The 27,570-nt window shown below is 54.8% G+C and overlaps 1 protein-coding gene and 2 non-coding genes across 3 annotated transcripts in view; 2 read left to right on the forward strand and 1 right to left on the reverse strand.

The window, feature by feature from the left end:
• The first annotated feature begins 4,217 nt into the window (after nucleotides 1-4,217).
• On the forward strand, nucleotides 4,218-4,289 carry TRNAC-GCA (transfer RNA cysteine (anticodon GCA)). The gene has a single exon. It is a non-coding gene; the product is annotated as a tRNA-Cys (tRNA).
• A 1,661-nt stretch (nucleotides 4,290-5,950) lies between these two features.
• On the reverse strand, nucleotides 5,951-6,022 carry TRNAC-GCA (transfer RNA cysteine (anticodon GCA)). The gene has a single exon. It is a non-coding gene; the product is annotated as a tRNA-Cys (tRNA).
• A 716-nt stretch (nucleotides 6,023-6,738) lies between these two features.
• LASP1 (LIM and SH3 protein 1) overlaps nucleotides 6,739-27,570 on the forward strand; it is a 38,503-nt gene continuing 17,671 nt past the window's right edge. The window contains exons 1-3 of the mRNA XM_069482441.1: nucleotides 6,739-6,937; nucleotides 13,663-13,757; nucleotides 23,276-23,360. Of these exons, the coding sequence (XP_069338542.1) occupies nucleotides 6,869-6,937; nucleotides 13,663-13,757; nucleotides 23,276-23,360 (249 nt within the window). The 5' untranslated portion in view covers nucleotides 6,739-6,868. The remainder of the gene's footprint in view (nucleotides 6,938-13,662; nucleotides 13,758-23,275; nucleotides 23,361-27,570) is intronic.

Genomic DNA, 27,570 nt, shown 5'->3' on the forward strand with positions numbered 1-27,570 from the left:
GATCTGTGATTGACACCACTGCACTGTAGATGGGACAACAGAGTGAAACTCCGTCTCCAAAAAAAAAAAAAAAAAAAACCCCAAAACCTTCCACACCTTATTTCTCTTCTCTCTGTCAGCTGAAGAGCTTGCCTCTTTCTTTTTGGAGAAAACAGATGCAGTGATGTGCTGATAAATGGTTAAAAACAGACTCGAGGTACCTGATTTGTAGCATTTACCAAGGTGGGCAGTGTAAATACACCCACCTGTTGGTTTCAGGCTACAAAAGTGAAGACAGTTGGCTCAAAAAATTCCTGAAAATTTAACCATCAGTTCTCCCAAGCTAGTTTGAGCTGAATCCATACACTTCTGATATCAACTATCTCTTTCATCAACTATTGTCTATACACTGACAGCTCCCAGAATCATATTTCCAGCTCTGACCTCTCCCCTGAACTCTAGAATTAGCAGGATCCAACCACATACTTAAAATCTCTTAAAGGTCAATTAGGCATCTCAAACTTAACATGCTGACCCTAATACTAATATGTGAAGTCTATGAGGATAGAGGGCTATACTTTATTACATTCTCCATAAGAGTTTTGAAAAGAAACTCTTGGGTTTTTTTTTCCCAAATTTACCCCTTTCTCAAAAAAAAAAAAAAAATTTTTTTTTTTTTTTTTTTTAGTTTCAGGAAGTTACACCACCATCCAGCCAGATAGTAAACAAAACAAAACCAAACCAAACCCAAATCATTCTTGATTCTTCTCCTCTCATCTTCCCCAAGCCATCCAAACTACAGCCAATGCCGTGGCTCCACTGCCGTGGTCAATCCTGACGCCTGCATTCCTCTCCGGCTCTGCTCTTCCTGCTTGTGGTAGGCTAAATAATGGTCCTCCAAATATCTATCTCCACATCCCAATCCCCCTGTGAATCCACTAGCGAATATGTTACCTTACATGATAAAAGGGACTTTGCAGATGTGATTAAAGATCTTGAGACAGAGAGATTATCTTGGATTATCCAGGTGAGCTCAGTGTAATCCCATAGGTTTTACATCGGGCAGGGGGATCAGAGTCAGAGAGAGAGGTGCAAGGATGGAAGCAGAGGTCAGAGGGAGAGAGGCTGCTGTGCTGCCGGCCTTGCAGATTGGGGGAAAGGGCTACGAGCCAAGGAATGCAGCGGCCTCTAGAGGCTGGAAAAATCAAGGAACCGGATTCTCCCCTAAAGCCTTCACAATGGATTTTGGAATTCTGACTTTCAGAACTGAAAGTTAATAAATTTGTGTTGTTTTAAGCAAATAAATTGTGGTAATTTGTTACAGCAGGAATAGGAAACATATTCATATAACACTGTAGTCTAACACATTGCCATCAGTCCTGACCTGTGTTACTGTAATAGATTCCTAACTGGTGTCTCTGTCTTGTCTTTTTTTTAATGTGGTAGGAACACTTAACATGAGGCCGGGCGTGGTGGCTCACGCCTGTAATCCTAGCACTCTGGGAGGCCGAGGCAGGAGGATTGCTTGAGCTCAGGAGTTCGAGACCAGCCTGAGTAAGAGTGAACTGCCCCCCCCCGCGCCCCCCCCCCCCCCGTCTCTACTAAAAATAGAAGGAAATTAGCCAAACAATTAAAAATAGAAAAAATTAGCCGGACATGGTGGCACATGCCTGTAGTCCCAGCTATTGGGGAGGCTGAGGCAGCAGGATTGCTTGAGTCCAGGAGTTTGAGGTTGCTGTGAGCTAGGCTGACGCCACGGCACTCTAGCCCCGGCAAAAGAGTGAGACTCTGTCTCAAAAAACCCCCGGCATTTTGACATGCTGAACTGAAAAAGCCTCAAGGTCCTCTGACCACCCTCCTTCGAACAATTCTCTGACATTCCCTTATCTGCCTAAAGTACACATCTACCAAAGAAGAAAACTGGTCCCTTCCCTGAGTTTTCACTAACTGAATCCATATTGCAGGAAGGAAGGTCTGTTATCAAACCTAGACAGACCTTTGTCACAAACCATTGTCCATTCTGTAGGACCAACAGACTTTGCCTCAGACCATTGTATGTTCTTCAAGCCCATTGAATTCTCCCTAGTAATCATTTATTGCCCCTCAACAGAATTCCTCCTCTCCCCCTTTCCCATAACCTGTTATGCCAGGATCCAAGACCCTGTGCTTTCTGTAACCTCAAGATAGCACCAAAGCTTCTGCAGCCCACTGGGAGGTTGGGTGTTCATTCTGAAGGCTCCTTTATATATACGTTAAATAAATTTGTATGTCTTTTCTCCAATTAAGCTGCCTTTTGCAAGGTGAATTTTCAGCGAAACTTCAGAGGGCCAAGAGGTCCTCTTGGCTCCTACATCCTCATGTTTCATCCATGTTGTTACATATTGCAGGATTTCTTCCTTTCTTAGGGCTGAATAATATTCTATTGTGTGCATTCTCTGGGTTGACGCCTGACTCCCTGTAAATCTCCCTCAAAACAGTCAGGTGATGATTTCAAATTCTCCTGTTCAAAACTGTCCAGTGGCTTTTCATCCACTTGGTATAAAATCCAAACTCCTTACTACAGCCTACAAGGCCCTCCACAGCCCTGGCTATTTCTCCAGCTCTCTTGAATGGCTCTCCCCGCACCCGCTTCCTCCAGTTACTCTGGCCTTAGGGTTTTGTAGTAGCCATTTCCTCTATCTGGAATGCCCTCTCCCCACGGTTGGCCAAATGGCTGACTCTTTCAGGCCATTTCGTCTTAACTGCAAAATTACCTATTCAAAATTACCTACCTACCCTTCCCTGGGTGTGGTGGCTCACGCCTGTAATCCCAGCAGATCTGGGAGGCTGAGGCGGGAGGATCCCTTGAGGTCAGGAGTTCTAGGAGACCAGCCTGAGCAAGAGTGAGACCAGGTCTCTACTAAACATAGAAAAATCAGCCGGGCATGGTAGCACCCCTGTAGTCCCAGCTACTGGGGAGGCTGAGGCAGGAGGATCTCTTGAGCCCAGGAGTTTGAGGTTGCTGTGAGCTAGGCTGACGCCACAACGCCACAGCACTCCACCCAGGGCGACAGATCGAGACTCTCTGTCTCAAAATAAATAAATAAATAAAAAGGTCTTCCATGGCCATCTGGCTTGAAATAGACTCCGAGTACCTCCTTAACACCTCTTGTTGTGTTTTGTTTTTGAGACAGAGTCTTGCTCTGTTGCCCGGGCTAGAGCGAGTGCCATGGTGTCAGCCTAGCTCACAGCAACCTCAAACTCCTGGGCTTAAGCGATCCTACTGCCTCAGCCTCCCCAATAGCTGGGACTACAACAAGCATGTGCCACCATGCCAGGCTAATTTTTTTTTTTCTATATATATTTTTAGTTGTCCAGATCATTTCTTTCTATTTTTGGTAGGCTCAGGCTGGTCTCAAACTCCTGACCTCGAGCGATCCACCCACCTTGGCCTCCCAGAGTGCTAGGATTACAGGTGTGAGCCACCGTGCCCGGCCTTGTTTTTTGTTTTAATGATTTCCGTTATCAGTACTGGGCATATCCTTGTTTATTCATTTGTGCATTTGTTTCTAGTCTGTTGCCAATTGATTGTAAACTCAGTAAGAATGAGAACCTCTGTGTCTTTCCGTTGAAAGTACCATATGTCCTGCATCTAGAGAGGGATATACAGTACGTGCTCCACAAAAAGAGAGGAGGACCACTTGAGTGTGTAGCCAGGAAGTCCTCTCAGTGGAGGTGTCTTTTAGCTGGTATTTTTTTTAATGAAATTTTAATCTCAAGCACATGTGTATATTTTCTTGGTAACCTGACAATATCTATCAACGCACAAATGTACGTAACTTTTGACCTAGCAATTTAAAACTTGGGAACGTATCCAGATATATAATTACATAATTACATACATGCAGAAATGATACTTTTTTTCTTTTCCTTTGGAGAGACCAGGGAAAAAGGTTCCCTATCTAGTTTTGCAAGAACTTTGTTCTCTAACTTGTTAGGGAAGAAAGATGAGGGGATTGTGGATAAATAATTGAGCCTTATTGGTAAAAAAGCCAGATTGGTACCTAAGTTAACATGCTTTCAAACTACCGCTACGTTTCGGATTGATTTTTTCATCTGTCACTCTTTGTTGGTAAATTCAGTATCATCCAGCAAAAAGACCCTATTTGAACAAATGATAAGCAGTATTAAAAAAAAAAAAAAAAAAAAAAAATCTTGGAATCGATGTAAAAGGAATTTACCAAATTTTTGCCAGCAGAGGGGGTATAGCTCAGTGGTAGAGCATTTGACTGCAGATCAAGAGGTCCCCGGTTCAAATCCGGGTGCCCCCTCGCTCGCCTTTACGTTTTTCACAGCCACCCAGGATATCCCGAGTTAGCGAGTGGCGAATCTAAAACTCACTGTATGCGTCCTTTGTCCCTTCCATGTACCTACCTATCTACCTAAGGGGTAGAGAGCATCAGCCAGCTTGCTTTAAAACGGGTCTGAGCTGCAAACCTGAAGTGCCCAGGAGGCCACCCATACTTTCAACTGGTAAAACTAAGGGGCCGAGGTAGTCCTATCTCCGAGACTGCTCGATACCCACTGCTTTAATGTTAATTATAATTTGTTTGGAGGTAAAAAATGGCGTGTCGGGGGTAGGGGGTAGGAGTTCGTATCCTGTCTGGGAAGGCTAGGAGAACAAATCCAAACTCAAAAGGTTTAGATACGAAGTTTAACAGGACCTGGCATAGACGTAAGGTAGAAGGTAAAAGGTGAACACTTCTTTTCCTTCTTTATATTGGCTCAAAGGCAGGGCTTTGTCCTGATAACTTGCAGATAGTAAGTCCTAGGCCTGGTATCCAGGAAAGGGGAGAAAAACTGGTTATTTCCCCCTCCCCTGTCTGGCCTGCAGACGCAGCAGCTCACAGTAATGGGAGCTGGGAGAAAAAATGCTCTCGAGTATTCCCCCCGGGCCGAGAGATGACACAACCAGATTCCGAGTTTAAAATATCGCAGCTGCCCCTTGACCCAGGCAGCATGGCTCTTCCTTTCTCCTTCATTTTTCCTTTTTTTGGGCAAAACCTAGTCGAGGGGGAAGCCCTTGCTTCTCTTTTCACAGTTAACGTTTTCCGTTGGCCCAACAGTGACATCGTCAGTCCCGCAACCAGCAGATATCTGTTCCCATCTTTAGGTTATGAAACTCGATGGCCTTGTGTTATTACTTCAGTGATTCTTACAGTGTAGTCCTCAGACCCCCAGCACCAGCAGCACCTGGGAACTTGTTAGAAATGCAAATTCTTGGGGTCCCGCTCCAGGCCTACAGAAGCTGGAGGTGTTTTAACAAACCTTCCGGGTAATTCTAATGCACGCTCAAGTTTGAGATCCACTGCATTCCTTTATATCACTTTGTATTGGGTTATAACTTTATTTTTGCACATTAAAATGAGCTGATGGTTGTGCATCAGCCATTTTCACGTTCTCGAAGTGCGTTCACTGCTTGTGTCAGGAGCAATAGGCATGGGTGAGCACAGGACATCCTTGTCACTGGTAATACAGAAAGTTGAAGTTGGAGACGGGCTGTGTGTGTGGGTTTCTTTCTTTTGACCCACATCCTACCCCTAGCGGAAATGGAACGTCAATTTGGGGGAGTCATCCTGTTCCCCTACCCCCACTGCAAATAGAGTGCCAACTTGGGGGAGGCATCCTGTCCTCCCAACCCGGCGCTTCGGACCGTTGGACACATCTGAGGCTGGTTGCGGTGGCCGCAGAAATCCCGACACCTCTGGCGCCACTGATGGGGACGCGCACGCAGCTTTTGTACCTGACTGTGCTCGTATCCACCCCTCCTCCTCCCGCTGGACATAGAGTAAAACCAAAAGCTTTCTGCTAAGGTTGAAAAATGAGGAAGGGACTTTTCTCATATTTGTTTTCTTTTAGCTTACGACCCAATGTTTAAAAATCAGTCAAGAATGAAAAACGGGTTTTAGAAAGAAGAGGAAAAAAACCACCAAGGGGGCACCCGGATTTGAACCAGGGACCTCTTGATCTGCAGTCAAATGCTCTACCACTGAGCTATACCCCCGCGCCGCTCCTGCGCTTGGAGGTGGTTCTTTTGGGTGCTAAGATATTGTTGCAGCTGCTACACTGGCAACAGCGAGTAAAGATAAAGACAGAGGAATGAAAGAGGAAAAGGAGCCAAGCTGAAAACAGAGATGCCCGGATCCAGGGAACCCCGGGGAAAGCAGCACGGCAGAGGCGCGGGGAGGGAAGAACTAGCCGGGTCGCGTGGCGCTGAGTCCAGGAGGGAGGGACGGGTTCTGCCAGACAAATGTGGGGAAGGGTGTGGGTGGGAAGAGGGCTGAGGGGAAGGGCAGGGGGTTCCCGTTTGCTGCGCAGGTTCACGCCAGGTACCAACAAGTAGAAAGGAAAGTCCCCGAATCCAGTGAATCTGTTCGGGCGTTCAGGAGGGTTCCAACCCCACCCTCGACGGGTGCGAGTGGTTAGCCCGCCTCGCGCACCCCGGGCGCCCCAGGTGTGCAGCCAGCCCGGCTCCGCGCCGCCTCCAACACGGGAAGGGCCCCGGGCAAAGGACACAGTCAGCCCAAGAGCACAGGGGCGCGAGCACCCCCGGCCCTGGAGCCCTCCCCGGAACCCGCCCCCGCGCAGCCCCACGTCTCCCAGGGAGCGCGCCTCGCCGCGCGCGCCCCTGCCCGCGCCCGCGGCGCGTGCCCGCCCGGTGCAGCCCCTCCTCCCCGCTGTGTTTATTAGGGGAAGGAGGGCGGAGGCGGAGGCCAGTTCCCCAGCTCCAGCCGCCGCCGCCGCCGCCGCCGCCCGTGCTGTTGCAGCAGCGGCCGCCTCCCGCCAGCTCGCCCCGGGAAAGAGAACGCGCGCGAGCTCGGGCGTCCCCGCCCCAGCCTTTCCCGGAGCCATGAACCCCAACTGCGCCCGGTGCGGCAAGATCGTGTACCCCACGGAGAAGGTGAACTGTCTGGACAAGGTGAGCCCGGGACCAGGAGACGCGTTTTTGCAATCCCCGAGCAGTGCTCCGAATGGATGGGGGAGAGAAGAGCCAGGTCTTTACCGCCTTATCCCAGCGATCCCTGGAGAATGCAGGGAGGGAGGGCGGGCGGTGTCATAGGGTATGGGGACAAATCCGTCTGGAAACCAGGAGATCTCGAGTGAGGCGAGCAGTCCACGCGTGGCGGGCAGCCACGACTGGAGAAGGATGGGCTCTGTGTCCCGGGGTTGGGAGTCCGGGAGAAGAGCAGGGAAGCCAGGCCCCGGGGTGTGTGGGGGAAGGTTAGGGGTGCAGTCCCGCCCCCTAGGGCCGGCAGAGCAAGAAGAGACGGCCGCTCCCTCTCCCCTCAGCGCCGAGCGCCAAGTAGGCGGAAGCGCGGGGCAGTGGGGGAGGGGGCGGCGGGGGGCGGGGCAGAGGCTGGGGGGCCCCGGGAAGCCGTCCGTTCTGGCCGCTGCGGCCCGGCTTCCTCGTCTCGAGACTGGGGGGCGGAGGCTCTCAGAGGGCGAATGTTGCATCTGGTGAAGGGGGCTTCGTGAAGGACCGGAGCTTTGGACGCCCTGCAGCCCCCTTGGTGGTTCAGTGGTTAAAGGCCCAGCAGATCTCCTCCATAGCTTCCCCACCCCCACCTCAAATTAAAAGCCAACTCCCGGTGCTGGGCCGCTCAGCCGGAGCCGGGCGGGGTCGGGTGCTGGAGTAGGGTGGGTGGGGGCTGCTTCGCAGAGATCTCCTGAAATTGTGCTCAGAGCCAGTAGACCGGCTTGTAGAACAAAGAGCTAACTTTTCAAAGCAGGTTTGTCCAACGGAGGGTGGGGTTGGCTGAGTTCTGGGGAAGCCGAGGAAAGGGGGAGGTGTAGGGGGGAAGCGGAGGGTGGCCTTGTGGAAATTCACTGACCCCTGGGGGCCCTTACGCGCCCCCCTCAGCCCAGGCTGGACTCGTTCATCTGGTTGCCATTATACGTTTGGGGGTGGGGTGGAGAGAGAACTGGGTGTTTCCCCCGCACAGTTTGGGGTAGGATCCTGTCGTCTTGTAAGCTCCCTAAGATCCTAAGGCAAAACGTGCCCCTCTGCTTCCCCTCCCTGTGTGGAGGGGAGGCCTATGGGATTTTGTCCCCTTCCTCATTGTGCCTTTCACCCACCACCCAAAGCTGGCTCCAAGTCCACATACTCCCTCCTTTCTGTCTGAACTGGTGGGGGTGGGGGTACTGAATGAAAGAGGGGTGCAAGGCTGGGGGCAAGGGATGGAAGAGGGGTGCAGAGCCCCAGGGCCAAGTTCATTGCTGACCTGGAGCCAGGTTTTGTTTGGGAAAGGATAGTTCATTGGTTATTTTGTCTCTCCCTTCCCCCTTGGGGTTCCAGCTTCCTCAGTGACCCTTGGCCTGTGAGTCAGGGTGAGGACGTGGGGTTTGAGGTTCTGAAACACAGTTGAACTTGCTCTTGGGGGAAGGGGGCATATAGGGCTGCTGCTGTTTCACTGTCCGTCCTGGGCTTGACTGGGCAGGAGGAGAGAAGGGGACATGTTGTGGGCACCAGGGAAAGTACTGATCTGCACCTGGTCACCTGGTGACCACGCCAGCCTCTGGAGGGTAGGACTTGAACTTGGAGCCACTAGATGAAGAAATCTCCCCTTGAGAACTTATCTGTCCTTGCTCGCTGGGGTTTTTGCCTTTCCCCGAAGGTAGGGATTTTGGCCTCTGCATCTTGCATTCCCTGTGTTCTCCTTCTCCACAGACATGAATTGGGAAGGGACAGTGGGCACTTCACTGCATAAGGCAGAAGCAATACCCGATGGAAGGATTGCTAGCCCAGGAGCTGGGAGGCTTGGTCCTAGTTCCCAGTCTGCTCCCACCAGCTCTGGGCCTTAGTAGTCACTGTTTGTCAGATGGGTATGATGATGTCATTTCCTGGGAGGTGAGGCAGTGCACTAAAGTGCCTGCCACAGTGCCAGAGGGGGTGTGGTATAGGCTGTGCCCTCCCTCCCTTTCTGGGATACTCTGTCCAGCCCCACACCCATTCCCCTTGTAAAGACCTTCAGTGGTGTGTGTCAGAGGGGAGAGGGGCAGGGCCCCTGCAGGTGCGCTCCCCAGTTCTCTGGCCCTAGCTGGAAGGGGACGTTCAAATGGGGGTTCCCCTAGGAAGTGGGAATTGTGATTCCTCCCTCTCTTTTAGACCTCTCCCTACAGGAAGTGGCCTTAGAGAGCCCACCCCCTGCACTGAGCAGGAGGCCTGAAGTACCCAGGTATCAGACCATTTCCTCCCCACCCGTTCTAGGCATTGAGGACAGGTACCTGGAATTCGGGGGAGGGTCAGTGGCTGGAGGGCGCTGGGCTGAGACCTGGGAGCGGGCAACATTCAGTCCCATAGGCGCTGTTGCTAACCAACTTCCCAAGGCCTCCCACGTACAGTAGGAGAGAGTCAGATTAGGCTCACCCCTTTCACTGCAATCCCCTATTGGCACTTGGCCCACAGTGTGGCCCCACAAGCTGTGTCCTTGGTGTTAGCCTTTTCTTCTCCCTGAGCCTTATCTCCCAAAGGCATAGGCCTGGTCACCTCTGAAGGCCACTCTGCCCCCAACCTGCAGTACCCAGTGTGCTCTGCATGTTGGAGAAATATGTATTGCTGATGACGGTGTTTGAGGAAGGAGGTGTTTGAGGAAGGAGGTCGAGATTTGCTTCCCCAGAGGACTTCTGGGATTAGAGCTGGGGGAGAAACAGGGTGACCTCATTCGCTCATTCATTCGACAGATATTTATTGAGCACCTACTTTGTGCACGTACTTTATGCCTGGGAACCTGCGTTGTCAAGAATCTCACCACATCCCTCTCCCATGGCTTGCTTCCTCAGGCTTCCGACAGCAGGTGGGAGGGTAGAGGATTGGTCTGCTGTCAGTTCCCCTGGAGTCCCCCATTAGGGCGGGCTCTGCCTCTGGTTGTCTTTAGCGCTTCCTCCTCCCTCAAAGGGGACAGAGTCCTTGCAGCTGTGGTGCCCCATCTTTTCCTAGCTGAAGCTTAGACTACCCCACAAGCATGTTGTGACCATCCATTCATAATTGCTACTACGTATTGCAACGTGCGTCTTCCCAGCAGCCTCACAAAGTGGGCGTGATTGCTCCTGTAAATTATGAACCCCATACACGGAGTCTCGAATCAATGATGAGACTCGTCACTCTCTGTTAACCAGGGCGGGAATTCACATCCACAGTTCTTTCTGCTCAGCTCTTCTGCCAGTGTGTTTGCAAAAAGTACTTTTATATTTACACTGTCTCATTAGTGCCAAAAGCGGGTCCCACCCCTTTCTCACCCTGTCCGGAGGAGTGCTCTGGGCCTGGGGTCTTTAGCGGGAGCTGGGGCACAGAGTAATAATGTCCCCTTGGGAATTTGTGGAGGTGCAGTAAAGATCTATGCCCTTAAGCCAGTGGCCCAGGTGGCCAACAGAGCTAGGCTGGTGTTGCCCTGGAGGAGGGAGAAACTGTAACCCTGGGCGACAGGAAGGGAGGGGAAAGTCTCATACTCCAACCCTGAGTCATGGCCACCCCAGGCAGCCCGGGTGCAGGGGGCAAGGTGCCAGGCTGCAGGCGCAGTGACCTGAAGCTTGCCACATCCCTCCCACCCATAGCCATGGAGGGACAGGCCCAAGCCTAGGCCCTCTCCTTGCAGGGCTTCTCTTCCCACCAGCCTCTGTTTGCCTTTCTGTGGAGTGGGTTGCCGGCAGCCAAGGGAAAATCAAGGTGACCCTCCCCCGGAGCCTTGGATCTGGGCTGAGAGGCTTCTCATGGGCACCAGGGGTTGGTCCGGGGACAGTGTGGCTTCTGCGAATAGGGAAACCATGGACTTTGCAGGAAGTGGGAAGGATTAGGGTTGTGTGCCTCCAGCTGCACTTTGCTCCCGAGTCCTGAGTCCCAGGAATGCTCCAAAATCTCACCTGGGGCCTCTGAAAGAGGGGGCTCTGGCTCTGGGACAGGGCTCATGGGGCAGGGCAAGGAGGCAGACAGAGGGTCACTGTGGGATTGTATGGACTTGTTTCCCCGAGAGTGTCCTTCAGCAGACTGTTGCAACAGGATAGGGTTTTTTTCATCCTGGGCTCCTGGTGCCCAGCCCAGGCGTGGCTCACAGGGGTTATGGAGGGACTGGCCATTTTCTGCCTCCCCTCCCCACAGCTTTCCTGCTCCAAAGAGGACACAGTGGCAGGAACTGCTGGATTTTTTTGAACCTTGGAGCCCTCTTCCTGAGAGTGGAGAGGAGTGGCATGAAGCAGCTAAAGGTGCCAGGCTCGGAGCCTGCCCCATCCCGAGACCCCTTCCAGCACCTCCGCCTTACCGAATGCTTACCTGAGGGCACTCAGTCCACTCCTGTTTTCATTCTGCTCCGGAGCCCCCTTTAGGGAACAGGTGACTGCTGTCCCCTGCCCCAGCCTCTAATGGTGTGTAGCCCAGAGCAAGGGGTCTCTGGGGTGAGGGGGAAAGAACTACTGGTGGAGATGGGGACCATCCCTTGTGGAGGGGCTCCCCTCCAAGTGGCAGCCTGGAGGGGTCTTGTGGAGCCCTTGGATCGAGTGTTGGCCCTGTAGCCACAACCTGGTCGGTGCACTCTGTCCCCCTTCTCCAGGGGGCCTGGCCATCTGCTAGAGTAGGGGTGTCTATCTCCCTCGCTCCCTCTCCCCCGCCTCAATCGGGAAGCAGCCTTGGAGGTCCCGGGTCCTGGGACAGTGTGTGTTCCTGCGAACGTGTGTGAAAGTGGGTCACGGTCTGGATTCCGGAGAATGTTTTTCCTGGCAGGCCCCCGTGGGGGTGGGGGGAGGCGGGGGCCCAGGCAGGGACATGTGCAGCTGAGCAGGCAGAGGCCAGCAGACTGGGTGGTGACAAGGCTGGGGCACTGTGCCAACGCCTCCCAGCCACTGGGGGAGGGAGTGGGGCTGTCACTTCGGGAGCCTGTGGGGGCAGGGACCACCCTGTTTTAGTTTTCCCGTGGGTTGAATGTGTTGGGGTTACGCACTAGAAGAGTCTGAAATTTGCTGCATGGTGGGGAGGGTGGCTCTGGGATAGGCCCAGGTTGGGGAGGGGGCTTAGCTTAGATCTCTTTGCTTCCAGACCTCCAGCTGGTCTTCTTCCCAAGAGTGGATCTCCTATCACGCTGTTTAATATTCCACCATTAGGTTTTTCCTTTGGGTCTCCTTGATAGGGAGAATACCTTATTAGAACGTGATTTCCTCCTGAGATTAGCTTGGGGGTCTCTGATTGAAGTGGGCCATGGTGGGAGAGGTGGATTCCCAGATTCTCAGCTTTCTTTCTGGTGTCCCCTCCCCCTAGTGTCTCTGAAGCATCTCTTGGTTTGGGAACCACATTTGGAAAAGTGCCACCTTGGGGGAATTCCTTGACAGATGGCCAAGAACCAGCCCTGGGGCTGGGCTCCTTTGAAGATCTCCCCAGCCCTTCCCTGGCTGCCTCCTTTGGGGGTCTGGAGGATCTCTCTCCACTGCTGGGAAAGTCACTCAGGCAGCCTGGATTCTGGGGTCTGGCAGCAGGATGTCTGGTTGGTGCTGATGGGGTGGGGGTGGGGCCTTGTGGATGTCGCGTTTGCATGAGTTTGCCAGAGCATGGACACTTCTGAGGGATGGGGTCACGTCTGCCGCATCCTTTCCCATCCTTTCCCGTCACCTTCTGCTCAGCCCCCCCCATCGGCTACCCTGGATTGGTCCTGGTGGCTGGGTTCCAGGTCCCTGGGCTTTGCTGGAGTCATACCTGTCCCTCATTCTCACATGCACGAATGACAAATGAATTGGAGCTGTGGTTGGTCACAGTGAGGCCTCACTTGGTCCCCAATACTCACAACCTCCAGTGTCGGCTGTTGAGCCCCCTCGGCCAAGGCTCATGCCTGCCATGCCCAGCACCTAACAGCCTGGTACTGCTCCAGGTGCCCAGCACTGGGCTGAGGGCTTTGCAGGGGATTCTCAAGAATCCTCAACAATCCCAGGGGGGTAGGTGTTTTTATGTCCATTCTACAGATAAGGAATTGGGCTCCTCCCAAGTGCAGGGCCCTGCCCAAGGTTGTACAGTTAGTGGGGTGGAGCTTTGATGTCCCCTATGGGGGTTCCACCTCCAAGGCTTTGAAGCAGAGCTCCTCAGTACCCGGGGGAGACTGGCTGCCGGGCACTCTCTCACACTCTGGCTTGGAGCATCACCCAGGGATCACGTGGGGCTTATGTGTGTGCCAGGAGGCCCTGGTGCGGGATACCTGGGTCCTGGGGCTGTGGGCGTGGGGGTTGGACCTTCCTTTTCTGAGACCTTGGAGGTTAGCGGAGCTGCCCCTTCATATTCAATGGCTGCTTCTTAGCAACCCAGCTCAGCTTGGCATCAGCAATGAGACATTTCCAGCTCTGGGCAGGAGGGGTGGTCAGTAGGGCTGACCTGGGACTGCTGCACCCCTATAACTGGGCTCTTCCCCACTCATCCTTCATGCCTGCCCTTCTCCTCCTCAGTCAGCTCACGTGCCTGATTGGTGGGGGGCAGGGGAGGGGAGTGTCATCTGCTGCCAGAGCCTGTGACCTGAGATGTCCCTGTGACCTGAGATACCCCCAGCTCTCCTGGGGTGATTTCACGTTCTCCCCACAGCTGTGGGCCCAGGACAGTCCCTGGGAGGGAACGCTCCTCCTGAGTGCCCCTTCCCGAAGTCCTGGTGTCTGACGGATGTCCTCCTTCTGTCTCCATCCCAGTTTTGGCATAAAGCATGCTTCCATTGCGAGACCTGCAAGATGACACTGAACATGAAGAACTACAAGGGCTATGAGAAGAAGCCCTACTGCAACGCGTGAGTCCTGCTTCGGGCAGGGGCTGGGTGGGCACCTGGGCTCCCGCCCCGCCCGAGTGAGTTCTTTCCTTTCTGATAACCACAGAACCAGGTGGTTGAGTTGACATTGCCCAAGGCGACATTGCCAGGCACTTCCACCCCCTACTTGATAATCACAGTTTGTCTCTACATCAGTGGGATAAAGCAAGGGCTGTTATCCCCATTTGACAGATGAGGAAACTGAGGCTTGAGGGAAGGGAAGGGAGTTTCTCAATATCGCATGGCTAGTGAGAGGCTAGCTCTAACCCAGTCTCTGGGCGACAAAGTGAGCATGTTCTTTCCCCTGCACCCTGTTGCAAGAGAGGGATCAAGCTTGGTCCTTGGAGAGTATGTGACCTGCCTGTTTGTGCCCAGTTGTGTTTGGGATTGAGGCTTTGTCTCCCCTTTCCCTTCCCTCGTTTCTCTCCCCAAAACAGCAACTGACAGTTTCTTTTCTCACCTGGGCTTTGGGGGCCCCTTCCTCCGGTTGTCCTTTCAAGAAAACTCTTTGGAACCCTGGCTCCAGCCCTTCTGGTGTTCATTTCTTGAAAAGTGAGGGGCAGCATAGAGTGCGTGGCCTGGCCCAGGCGGAGCTCTTCCCGGCCTGGTGAGGGAGGCTGCACAGACTGTTTCTTTGGGTGGAGTAGGTTGGGTTCTGTTCCTTTTGCTCTGGGACCTGCAGCCTGGCCCACTGGAGGTAGGGTGGGGAGGGGGCATAGAGGTGGGGTCCCCCTCCCATCCCATGCAGTTCCAGAGGGGACATCAACATGTTCAGGTTGACCTCGTGAGCAGCAAGTGCGAACTCAGAACTCAATTTTGGGGACCGCAGGGCCCTGCTGTGAGGTGGGGCTTCAGAAGATCAAGTCACTTGCAAGTGTCAACGTTGGTATTCAAATAAATTTAGGATCTGACTTGAGTCCAAGTCTTGCTCCGGCTCGAGTGCAGTGGTGTCACTGTAGCTGACGGCAACCTCAAACTCCTGGGCTCAAGCGATCCTCCTGCCTCAGCCTCCCGAGTAGCTGGAACTACAGGGGTGTACAACCATGCTAATTTTTCTATTTTTAGTAGAGATCGGTCTCACTCGTGCTCAGGCTGGTCTCAAACTCCTGAGTTCAAGAGATCCTCTGCCCTGGCCTCCCAGAGTGCTAGGATGACAGGCATGAGCCACTGCAACATGTTTTGTTTTTAGTTCTCATTCAGGAGGCTCTTTGCAGCCAAAGTTCACCCAGGAAGGGAAATTTGGGACTTGTCTATAAAGGATTAGGGGCTTAACCCTTTGAAGGACTGTCTCTCCCTTCCCCTCTCCCGCTCCCCTGTTAATTCCACTGCCCTCTCTTTGGGAGTTTGATCACTCAGCAGACACTGCCTGCTCCCAGCAGGCCATAGCTGACCTGTGCCACGTGCTGGGAAAACAGATTCCTGATACAATCTCAAACCCAAGAAGCAACATGAAGGCTGTGCCTTCTGGAAGGATGGGGCACTGGGCACGTGGCGGGTGGTTGAGGAAGGGTCCCAGCTCTGTCCTGACCCCTGGCCCTGCTTCAGCTGCCCCTTCTCTTCTATTAACTTCTACTGTTTCTGCCCCCTTCCCAGCCCCTCCTACCCCCCCAAGGGAAATGGGACATTCTTCAAATTCTTAAGGGCTCACACAAGCTCTGGTTCTCTGCCACTTCCTCCCTCCATTGGGGAGTGGGGTGGGGTTCAGAGAAGCCAGGGTATTTAACCTCTTGGTTGCTGGACCACTTCAGGCTAGATTCTGAGCCCCCATCCCACCAGACAGAAGTGTGGCTGAGCCCGGATCCCACTGGGCGGCAAGGGCTCCGTGTTTCTTCACGTCTCTTCCTAAAGACTCTAGTAGCCTAGAATTCAGTGCGCGTTGGGAGTTGGAGAAAAATCAGAGGCTTGTCCTTGTTTTCTCTGCGCTTTCTCAGCCTAGTGCCAAAGTTCCAGCTGACTTTTCTTCTGGGGAGTCTGTAGCAAGGGGGAGTGGAGGCCTTCAAGGGCTGGGGCCGTCCAGGAAAGGCAGGAGATGAAGCATCCCTCTCTGGGTGCTGCTTCCCCCCTGCCAAGGTAAAGGTTCCTCTGTCTCTCTCCTGGCCTCCAGCCAGAAGAAACAGGTTCCAGTCTGTCCGTTTCCTTTCCTGCCTTTGTAGCCCTGGCCTCTGCCAGACCCAGTTGACCTTTGGCCCAGCTGGGATGCTTCCCCGGGGCAGACCCTGGTGAGGGAGAAGGTGTGGGGACTTTGTGACCCAGCTGTGGAGCACCTTGCCCAGGGCAGGCACGTTTCTGCTGCCTGTGGCAGCGACAGTCTGGGCAGCAAGCCAGACCTGGCGATTTTGGGATGAACCAGATGTGGACCTCGCCCACAAGGAGTACCCTCTGGACCTGTCTAAGCCTTGGTTTCCCCATGGTTAAAAATGCCTACCCTGGCATGCTGGACCCTAGCCCCAAGAGTATTGATTGGGCACCTGCTACGTGCCAGGCACTGTGCCAAATGTTCACTGTCATTCCCTCCAGTTTTCTTCCTGCCTCTGGCCCCATCTTTGCGTGACACCCAGGTTTCTGAATCCTGGGGCTTCCAGGGAATAGCTTTCCTGCTCTGGCCTTGCTTTGTGGACCACAGGCCTGGCTTCCTTCTCTGCAGCCCCACCCGCTCCACGCGCAGGACCTAAAGGGGCAGGTGGTCTCTCTTAGCACTTTGCCAGGGAGTTGGGGCCGCCACACAAGTGACTGAGTATGTGAGTTTGCTGTGCAGGGAGGCTTCTGTGTTCTGCCTGTCTCTGAGCCCTGAGGGGAGCTAGGATCTTGCAGGGGTGTGGTCAAGATAGAAGGAAGCTGTCTTGCCACGTGGCTTCTCAAGATTGAGATTTAAATTCTGGAAAGTGACTATAAACAGTGATAAGACCTCTTCTGTTTCTCTCCTTGTGGGTGTGGCAGGGGAGAGAACACAGGCCAGAGGTCACAGCCAGCCTGCCTGGCGTGGATGTCCCTGCAGTTACACAGGTGCCTGGTTCGTACCCAGACACTCGTGCAGGTGCTGGGGCTGGGGAGCTGGACTGAATGGGCAGCGTTGTGTTCCCACATCCAGGGCTGCAGGCGTTGCTGTGGCAAGGTGGAGGCCACACTCTGGCTTTTGCACAATAGCTAGCGGTGGAGGAAGAGCCGCTGATTCTCTCTTGAACTTCTAGGTGGGTGGGGTGAGCCTGCTCTGCTGGCTAGAGAAATATTTATGCCCTCCCGTTATTTGTTTTGTAAACTGGATTTTCCAAACGTGGGGAAGATCAGTCCACGCGCCCTGGCTTAGCACAAACCTGCTTCTTTGTCTCTGTGCAAATAGTCTGGGAGCCTGGAGGTCAGGGCTGGGGGTGGGAATGGGGTAAATGAGCCTGTTCCCTCCTACTTGGGGGCCTCTTCTCTGGGGATTGGAGGACAGGAGGACAGCAGGTGGGGTTGCAGACCAAGGACACCAGCTTTTGAGGTGTCCAGTGGGGGTGGGCGCGGGCTGGGGAAGGAAAAGGGGACACAGTTGCACCATTCCTGTCTTCACGGACTGCAGGTATCTGGGCTCCATTCTCCAGTTCCCTTGAGCTGTGGGGTGAGGGCTGAGGAGGGTGGAGTGGTCCCTGACTCTGGGGAACCAGGTACTCTGTTTCTGCTCCTTCCCCCAGGCCTCAGATGGGAGTGGGGTGGCATCTGTGCTGGGTGGGGCAATGGTGGGCTGGGACAATTGGGATCAGATGTCCGAGGGAGCTGGAGGGGAGCACCAGGAGTGAGAGTGGGAGGGGCGTGTATGGCCTCTGCCTGGGGTGGGGAGGGTGAGAGCACACAGGCAGCCAAAGTGGCCAAATGCAGCCTCCCCCTCACCCCCAAATCCCCACACTCAGAGATGTCAGGGCCTCAAGGAACCTCAGGGATCACATTGCTTCCTAACACCCCCATTTTACAGATGAGGAAACTAAGGCCAGCATTTCCACGTATCACTCAGTTTGGCAGGATCCTTTCTATGTATTGCCAACAGGGGCAGGTGCAGGCTTTGGGTTTTTTTGTTTTTTTTTTTTCTTCTTTTTTTTTTAAATTTTGTCTGCAATCCCTAAGGGCTGGTAAGTTCTTCCTTCAATCTAGCCTTGATCTTTTTCACTGCTCTTTTTCCCCTCTGGTCAAACAATGCCTCCTTGTTGCCGCTTATCCCCACCACGCCAGCAGCCCCTTAGGCCTGAGGGATGGGTGAGAAACTGGGTTAGCGGACCCCCCCCCCCCCCCCCCCCCCCGCCTGTGGGCAGTGTTCCCGGCAGGGGCTTTTGGAATCAGCAGCTCTTTCCAGAGGCAGGATGTGGGGGCTGCTTTTTTTTTTTTTTTCCTTTCCCTTTTGGTAAAACCAAAAGCTCCTTGTTGCTTTAGTTGATGTATTTTTGCTCCTCCTTGAACACAAAGCTGTGGTTTTTGAAGGGGTCCAAGCTTGGAAGGAGTGAGGTCACGTGTGGAAAGGGGGAGCTGGGCTTTCGGGATCTCTGGTCTGTTCTTGTTCTGCCTCTGGAATGTAGCTAACACCAGGACAGGGGAGTGAGGCTGGTGTCTGGCAAGCTGTCCCTCTTACCCTTGAACTCGTAAACTTTGCAGCTTCTCAGTACTCTGCTTGTCATTGTAGTCCCTCCATACAGGATGGTGACTCAGAGGTCCTCAGGGGTAACCCCTCTCCTGGGACAGAGGCCACCCACCCTGTATCCCCACAGGTCATTGGCCTCTTGAAAAGCTCTGAGGAATAGGCAGGTCCTAACTGGGGGTGGCTGCGAGACCGCATAGGGTCTGCCGTCACGGCCAAGTTTGGAAGCAGGTGGGGTTTTTTCTGCCCCCACCCCGTCAAGCACGTCTTCCCCCAGTGCTCTGAGCGCTGGGGGTGGGCTGGGGTCCACCTGACAGAGAGATGCCAGCCTACCCTTAGCTGCCTGGCGGCTGTGGTATAGGGGAGAGTGCATTGGACAAGGCTCTCCCTTGACACTCAGCCTCAGTTGCTTCATCTGTAAAACGGGCACAGTGGTAATGCCTGCCTTTTCCAGCCCAAAACCTTATAGCAGGTTTCACAAGAAATGTGCACGGGACACATCACGACGTTGCTTTGTGTACCTGTAAATCCTCCTGAAGGTCCAGGCTGCCCCAATAGCTGCCTGATCACCCCGCTCCACCACCCCACCCCTGTTCTTGCCCTGCTACTTTTTGTCCAGGAGAAGCGTCTTCCTGGTTTTTGCTCTCTTGGATGCTAGGTCCCTTCCGCTGCCCCCCAGGCATCCTGCCCGAGGGGGCTGGCTCCACTCCCCCTACCCCAGTGGCTGACAGCAGGGAGGAAAGGTGTGGAGGGGCATCTGCCGAGAGCCCGGCGACTTACAATGATTAACCAGGGGCTGGGCACAATCCAGCCCACGGAGGGACAAAGAGCAGCTGTGCTCTGGCCTCCATTCCAGGCCTTGGACTCCCTTCCCTTGCCCTGGCCCGGTCTGTGGTAGGGTCTGGGTTCTAGTGGTGTCACCAGCTGGGATGGGTGGCCCCTTGTCTGACAGCCCTACATTGGCACACACACACCTATCCATCCCTACTGGGATGTGAGGGGAATGGGTCGGGGGATCTTCAACCTGAGGGCAGAGAGGAAGGGAGAAGGTAGAATTCCCCAAAATTGTTTCTGGAAGGAGGTCAAACCAGTTGGAGCCCTCTTCGAAGCCAGTCATATTGGCGGGGGTGGGGTGGGCACAGCACTGATGTTCTCATGCCCTCCCTTCTAGAAACGAACCCGCAACACCTGTCTTCTTACCTAAATTGTCTATTGTCTACAAGGGTCCTGTAGACACAATCTCCTGGCTTTGTCCTTGTGGACTCCTTAGTTGAGGACTCCATTGCTGTCCGTGTCTCTTCCCCCACCCCCATAGACCTCTCTCTCTCTCTCTCTCTTTCTCTCTGCTCTCACTGCTCTCCTGCCTGGAGCTGAAGATGAGGTTGCCATGGGAACCTGAAGCCTAGTGAGCAGGGGGAGGGAAAGCAGGGTTGTCTCGCCAGGGCTAGGGGCTGTGGGGAGGGGACAGGGTCGACCCGGCAGGAGGAATATAGGCCATGCTGCACGTCTGCCTGCCTTCCTCTGCTGGGGTTGGCTGAGGGGGCAGGGGAAGGAGATGGAAGGTTCTGGAGCTCCTCTTTAATCTAGTTAATCTGATGCAGGATTAAAATCCTCCCCCACCCCTGCCAAATTAAGCTGAGTCAACGTCTAGGCTGGTTCACCCCCCTCTTCCCTTCTGATGGGATTAGTGGTCTGGCGGTGGGGGGCTGAGATCCACGGGTAACGGTGGTTCCACAGAGAGGATGTGGTATCTGCCAACCCCAACTGAGGCACTTGCCGCATGTTGGGGGCACTCTTAGACCTTCCGGTGGGTGCAGGGTGACGGAGCAGAGGGACGCAGTGAGGGGTCCAGGAGGTGTGTCAACACAGCATGAGCACAGCTGCTGCAGATGGACCTGCTGGCCTTGGTGTCTAGGAGATGCCGGTCGCTGCAGAGGACACACCTGTATGTTCATTGTGTGTGAGGCACGACGCAGTGTGTAGGGGCCTCGGGACTTGGAGTGGTCAGGTGCACCTGTCTGGCCGTCCTTGAGCCACTGGAGCTGGCTCTCCATTTTAACCCTGTACATTCCGGCAAATGGAAATCCCAGTGTTTGCGGATTGGCTCCTGAGGACGTGTGTTTGCAGAGCCTGCCAGCCACCCTGCCCCCAGCCCCCCAGCCTGCCTCCACTTCCCCACCAAATGCTAGCCGTCTTCTCAGAATTGATCCTTCACGTTCTGGGCCAGAGCTGCCTGGGGGTCTCCCACCGCCTGCCTGGTCCTGTCTGTACTTACAGATGCCCTCCTGGCCACAGCCCCTGCCCCACGAGACGCCTTCAGCCTGGCTCTGATTTTGGGGGCGGGTCGTCTCTGAAGCCCTCTCTTCTAAGGCCTCAGGGCCAGCCAGTTCTGCTGAGATCTTCCTTCAGTCCCTCTGCTCTTTCTAGTCTCCAGGAACAGACGGCCAGTTGATCCTCCCTTGCCCTGGAGCTGCTCAGGAGTTCTGAGGGGAGCTCCTCACCTGTGGGTGGCTGTGACTGGGGGGGGACCGGACCCCGGCCGTAGCCCCGTGTTCATCACAGGCCCTGTCTGTTGCCAGCTGCAGGCATCTGTGTTTGCTTTTCCTCATCTGCTCTGTCCCCCTGCTGGGGAGCTGTGAGCATGGGCAGGCCTGGGAGGCCGGACGCAGCACCCCTGCGTGCTGTGGGGGCTGGGGAAGGGGCGCTGCTAGGATCGCTGGGCCTGGGACAGTGATACTCGCCCAAAGGGGAAAGGATTTGCCAAGGTCACCCAGTAAGTCAGTGGCAGGGCCAGAGCCCAGCACTGTGCCCTTTCTGGGCGCACCCCCCTTGGGTGAGTTCTCCAAACCCTGCGTCCTGCCCTTTACAAGGGTGGCCCAGAAGGAAGGTGTGTGTTTACAGGTGGCCGTGGCTCAGGGTGGTGTGGGCAGCTGGAGAACATGGTCAGGTAGGTGGGCAGCTCATGTCCAGCTCTCAGGCTTGTGAACCAACCAGGTAGGACATGTCTAGAAAGAAGTCCCAGGAGGCGATCCACCTCCTAGCTAGGGCCAGCCTGTGAGGCAGGGATCTGCCGTGGTCACAGCTGTGGTAGGTTGTGATTGGTCACCCAGAGCTAAAAATGGCCAGACCTCAGGCTTCTGCTTGGAGAAGCCACCCACCAGTCCTCAAAATAACTGGGGCCCATGTGGACCCCCAGCTCTTTCTCACACCAGCACAGACACCAGCTGCCATGACTCAGGGCTGCCTCTCCTGTAGCTGGTTTGCTGGGGGATCGTGATGACCCTGGGGATAGAGGGGACCAGAGTTTGAGCCCCAGCCCAGTTTTAACGTCTGCTGTGACATTCCTTTATTCAACATGTATTTATTCTGCACCAGTTACTATTCTAGGAGCTTGAGATAAATCGATGAACAGGAGACCAAAAAAATCCCTCTTCATGGAGGAGTAGTGGGGAGAGAAGATGCACAGTGTGATACAGAAGTTAATTACGAAGATTGCTAAGGGTGAAGTGTCTGGCATCACGCGCTACTTCCTCCTGTGAAATGAGGGGCTTGGACTGGCCTGTGCTGGAGGTCCCTGCAGGCTTGGCTCTGTGGGCTGCCCTGGCTTCTGCTACCTCCAAGCCAGCCCTCCTGGTGGGGGCCAGGACTCGGGTCCATCCTGTAGCCGGAGATTGGAAGGTTTAGTTCAGAGTGCTGGGGGAGCAAGAGATTGTCTGAGTGCAAGTATGGATCCTACCACTTAACTAGCTACGACGTTGCCCACATTGTTCTGGCCTCAGTTCTCTCGTCTGTCAAAGGGGGACCCTGACAGTACCAGCCACATAGGGCTGCTGTGAGAGCTTGGTGACCTGAGGCACATAAGCCCTCAGCACGCGGCAAACAGTAACTGTGGTTATTACGGGTTGAGCATCCCTAATCCAAAAATTCGAAATCTGAAGTGCTCCAAGATCCAAAATTTTTTGAGTGCCGACGTGCTGCACAAGTGGAAAATTCTACACCTGACCTCATGTGACTGGTTGCAGTCAAAACTTTGTTTCATGCACAAAATTATTAAAAATATTGTATAAAATTGCCTTCAGGCTAATGTGTATAACAAATTTATATTTATTTTATGAAATATAAATGAATTTTATGTTTAGACTTGGGTCTAATCCCTAAGATGTCTCATTATGTATGCAGATCTTCCAAAATCCTAAAAAAATCAGAAATCCAGAACACTTCTAGTCCTGAGCATTTTGGATAAGGGATACTCAACCTGTGTTGCTACCCATCACGCTCAGGTGACCTTTCTGGCCTCAAGCTGGTCTTCCTGCCTACCCGCCAGTTAAGTTGGACCTTGTTAGCCCTTTGAAACGCCACTTTGAATGGCAATGTGCATCTCTCACCACTTTTTCCAGGAAGCCCTCCTGGATAGGCATGTCCCTTTCCCCTCCTGTCCCCCTCTTGCCTTTCCTTTCCATGGTTGGTCTCCATTTCTGGTCTTAGCTGAAAGCTGAGTCCTAACCCCATGTCCATCTTCTCCCAGTCTGGCCCAGAGCCCTCGACCACCCTGTGTGGTTGACTCCAAGTCTTGAATTATCCCCAAATCAGGGTGATCTGAAACCCTCAGGGTGTGTCCCAGTGGCCTTCCTTTGGTTCAGGACAGTTCTCCCTGGCTGGCTGGCAGCGCAGGTCCGCTGTGTCTTCGCAGGTCAGCCAGCCCAGGCCAGGTCTGAGAACCTCTTCCCTCTGCCCGGCCATAGCGGGGGGGGCACTGTGGCCCTGCTGCTGGGCCTGGGGCAGGGGCAGTGCTGCCCAGGCATGCGGGGAGGTTCCCGGGAGAGAGCCAGAGCTCTGCGGGAAGCCCAGAGACTCCTGTCCTCTCCCCAGAGTGACCCCACTGTATTTTTCTGTCCTGCAGACACTACCCCAAGCAGTCCTTCACCATGGTGGCCGACACCCCGGAAAACCTTCGCCTCAAGCAACAGAGCGAGCTCCAGAGTCAGGTGAGGGGCGGAGCCGGCGCTGTGGCCTGGTGGGGAGGGCTGTTGTAACCCTCCGGTTTGGCAAGGGCTCCTTCTTCCTGTGGTTACTGTGCAAGGCCAAGGTACTGAAATCCTAGAGCTTGCCTTGACTGTCTGCCCCACCCCCAGTTACTTCCTATTTGCTGACTTTATCAAAGGAGTAGGGGAGAGCACGCCCCCCTTCCTACCCAAAGTAGGTTGGAGAGGGTGGGTGTCCGTCCCATGCTCCCCTCCTTCCTCTCCATTCATGCCCACCTGCAAAGGAGGGATTTGGGGGAGACCAGGGAACTTGCCTGTCCGAGGTTATACTGCCCACCCTCTGCAGCCTTGCCCCAAACCTTTGCCACCTCTTAGAAGGCGAGGTGTGACGGGGCCTTGCCAAGGGGACCTGTCCTGCCTTTGGCTCCTCAAGCCTGATTTTGCTGAGCACTGCAGTGGAGCAGAAGACGGGTTCTCGGCCCAGGGAGAGCTAGGTCTTTTTTTTTTTTTTTTTTTTTTAAAGACAAGGTCCCACTCTGTTGCCTGGGCTAGAGCGCAGTGGCATCATCATATCTCACTGCAACCTCAAACTCCTGGGCTCAAGCGATGCTCCTGCCTCAGGCTCCCAAGTAGCTGGGACTGCAGGCGTGCACCACCACGCCCAGATAATTTTTTCATTTTTGGTAGAGATGGGGTCTCACTATGTTACCCAGGTTGGTCTTAAACTACTGGCCTCAAGTGATCCTCCCACCTTGGCCTCCCAAACTACTGGGATTACAGGCGTGAGCCACCACGCCCAGCGGAGAACTGGGTCTCCAGGGGATGCTGAGGAATAAGCACAGAGTCTGGAACCCTGAGGCCAGGACAATAACCCTGCCTGCCTGGGGGTTGGGGGGGCTTCTGGGCCAAACTTGGCCTGTGGTAAGGTGGGGTGGGGTGGAGTGGGGCGGGGCAGGGTGGGGCTTCAGCAAGGATTAGAGGATTAACTGAGAGAACACATGGAGGAGAATTTACCAAGTGTGCAGGGTGCCCGGGGCCAGGAAGATGCTGCAGAGGTTCCGTGTGGGCCACAGTGGGGAGATCTTTCCCGATCCCTCTGGAATGGGGCTCCTGCTGCCTGATCTTGGCACGACCCTTGGGTCCCATCAGGGAGAACCAGCCCTGCCCTGTGTGGGGCTCTCCATGCATCTCTCAGGTAACCCTCCCAGCAAGCCTGTGAGGATGCCTCTGTTCTTCCCCTTGCACAGATGAGGCAGCCGAGGCTCGGAGACGTTAAGAGACTTGCTAAGATCATGCAGGAGCAGGAGAAGTCACGACAATATTAACAGCTAACGGGCCTGGCTCGATGGCTCACGCCTGTTATCCTAGCACTATGCGAGGCCGAGGCGGGTGGATGACTCGAGGTCAGGAGTTCAAGACCAGCCTGAGCAAGAGCGAGACCCCCGTCTCTACTAAAAATAGAAAGAGATTATCTGGCCAACTAAAAATATATATAGAAAAAATCAGCTGAGCATGGTGGCGCATGCCTGTAGTCCCAGCTACTCGGGAGGCTGAGGCAGAAGGATCCCTTGAGCCCAGGAGTTTGAGGTTGCTGTGAGCTAGGCTGACGCCATGGCACTCTAGCCTGGGCAACAGAGTTGTCTCAAAAAAAAAAAAACAAAAAAAAAACAGCTAACGTATTGAGCGCTCACAGCTCTGGGCATGCTGCTCACTTAATCCTCACAGCAGCCCCGTGCGGTGGGTAGGATCACCCACTTTACAGAAGAGGAGGAAGTACACACTGACTGCTTTGAGTGCAGGATTGCCGAACCCAGAGACTTAAGTTCTTTCCAGTTTTCCATCCGACTCCCTGGGAAAAACAGTCTCTAATAAACATGATAGTCGCTTATGCTGCTGAGACCTTTTGCAGCTAAGCCAGTGCTTTTAGTTACTTGGCCTCATTTATCCTTGACTCGAGTCTGGGGGTAGGGAGAAGAGCTGCTGTCTCTGTGTCACAGATGTCGGGGCTGAGGCTGAGAGGGGCCCAGGGCTCTGCCTGTTGACACAGGGCGAGTGAGTGAGATTCCAGGATTTGGGCTCTGGTCTTTCCATTCCCATGTGCGGTGTCCTTGACCACGTGCAGCCCTGGTGTGGCCTGAGGCTCGGCCTTCCCATGGGTTCCACAGAGGAGGGGAGCACCAGCTCATACCTGCCACCCCACCTTCCCGCCACCCCACCTTCCCGTGGCACGGAAGCTGCAGTTCCTGGGGGAGCCGGCGGGCACAGCAGCCCTCTGTCAGCTGAGGGGCCGGGTGGTCCAGCCTGCAGGGAGAGGGCTTGGAGACAGACTCCCCATCCTGTGGAAGGCCCCTGGGGACCAGAGGCGGAGGGGTTGAGAGGGACCTGGAGGAGGAGGTGCTGGGAGCAGACGGCAGGTCTTGGGAGGCACACATACACACACCCCTACTCCCAGGAGGAGAAATTGAAACCCCAGCCTTTCTCAGTCCCACAAAAGCCTGGCTGCAGCTCTTTTTGCCCTTGGAACCTGATCTCTGGAGGGCGGGGTCTGTAGGAGGAAGCATCCCCTGTTGGGTCCTCCTGGGGTGAGGTGGCCGGCTGCCAGGCCATGCTGTGACAGGGGCCCCCTGCTCCTCAAGGGGAAGCGGGCAGGATTTGGAGGCTCCTGTGCCCACCTGTGCCCTCTGCTCCCCAGGGGCCCAGCCTGCCGCTCTCCCGTGTTCCTGGCAGGTCTCTGGGGAGTTTATGGGAATGGCAGTCACTCTTCGTGAGGTTCTGTGCGCCCCTGTGCGTGTATCTGTGTATGTGTGACCGTCCACCTGACCTTGTTTAATCCTCATAACCACCTGATGCAGGAGGGGCTCTTATCCCCGTCGTGCAGACGGGGACACTGAGGTTTAGCGAGGCTGCACTACTTGCCCAGAGCCCAGCAACGGGCAGATTGCAAGTCCAGCGGATCTGGTCCCAGGGCTCTTTGCTCTCAACAGTGCTGCCATGCTAACTGCCATGGCACCAGCTCCGTGTTCCCACCCTGTAGCAGGTCACCAGCAGGTATTAGGGGCCTGTTGAAATGCAGATTCCTAGGCCCCACCCAAGGGGCTTTGGGTTGGGGGTTCTGTGTGAGGCCCGGGAATCAGCATTCTGACTCCCCCAGTGATTCTGGTAGGGGCTTTTGGTCCCACTCGGGCTGGTGGGCAGGAGCAGATGGGCTGAGCTCACCCTGTGTGGGCTGTGAGGGCCGTGAGGGCTGTGAGGGGAGGGAACAGGGCCACCCCCTGAGGGCACAGCTCTGTTCCCCTGAGGTTGGGGTCCTCGGGGCTGAGGGCCAGGTGGGCAGAGGGTGGAGAGGAAAGGGTGCTGTCCTCTTTGCAGGCTTTGTTCCATCTCCTTTCCGCCGCCCACCAGCTGTGTGGTCTGAGGTTGGCCTTTCACAGCCGTTTTTACCTCTTACAGCTTTTTCCCTCACCAGTAAAATGGGGACAGCAAACCCAGTTGCCTCGGCTGGGGGCTGGGCCTGAGGCTTGGAAGGGCTGAGCCGGCCAGGCTGGGGCCGTGGTGGGGGCAGGGCCGGCAGGCTGGCGGGAAGGGAAGTGGGAGCCTCCTCTGCCTACCTAGCGCCACCCTACAGGGTGTCGGCTGGTGTCTTGCCAGTGCCCCTTCTTGGGCCTGGCCTGGCGTGTCTCAGCCCTTCTCTGTCTCCGGGAAGCTGCCCGTTCTATTTCAACTTTGTTTTCCCATCTCTATATTAGTCTCCAAAGTGGCACTTTGTGTGTCTGGGACACCTGGAGCCTCCCCTGTGGGGGAGGTAACCACAGAGCTGTCCAGAAATGACCCTCTGGGTGGCCCTGCCCAGGCCTGGTTGAGCCAGGGAGCTGGCAGCTGGGCCCTAGCACCCGCCACCTGCTGCTCCCCCACCCCAGGCTGAGCAGGGGCAGCAGCTTTGCGGGGGGACTGAGCTGGAGGCATCGGTGTGGCCCTGAGCCCAGGCAGGAGTGCCAGGGGCGTCTCTTTCCTCCATCGTCTCACTTTCATGGCATTGTGGGAAATGCCACAGAGGGGAAGGGAGCGTGCAGTGAGGGCCTCACACTGCCCTGGGACAGGGTCTCTGCTCTTTCCTTGGATCTTGTGACCAGCACAGCAAGCAGCAAGCCCTCTTCCATGGACTAGCTGGCCAAAGATCAAATCCCAGATCTGCTACCGCTAGCTGTGTGGCCTG

Source organism: Eulemur rufifrons, chromosome 9 (assembly GCF_041146395.1).
Source record: "Eulemur rufifrons isolate Redbay chromosome 9, OSU_ERuf_1, whole genome shotgun sequence".
NCBI classification, from domain to species: domain Eukaryota; kingdom Metazoa; phylum Chordata; class Mammalia; order Primates; family Lemuridae; genus Eulemur; species Eulemur rufifrons.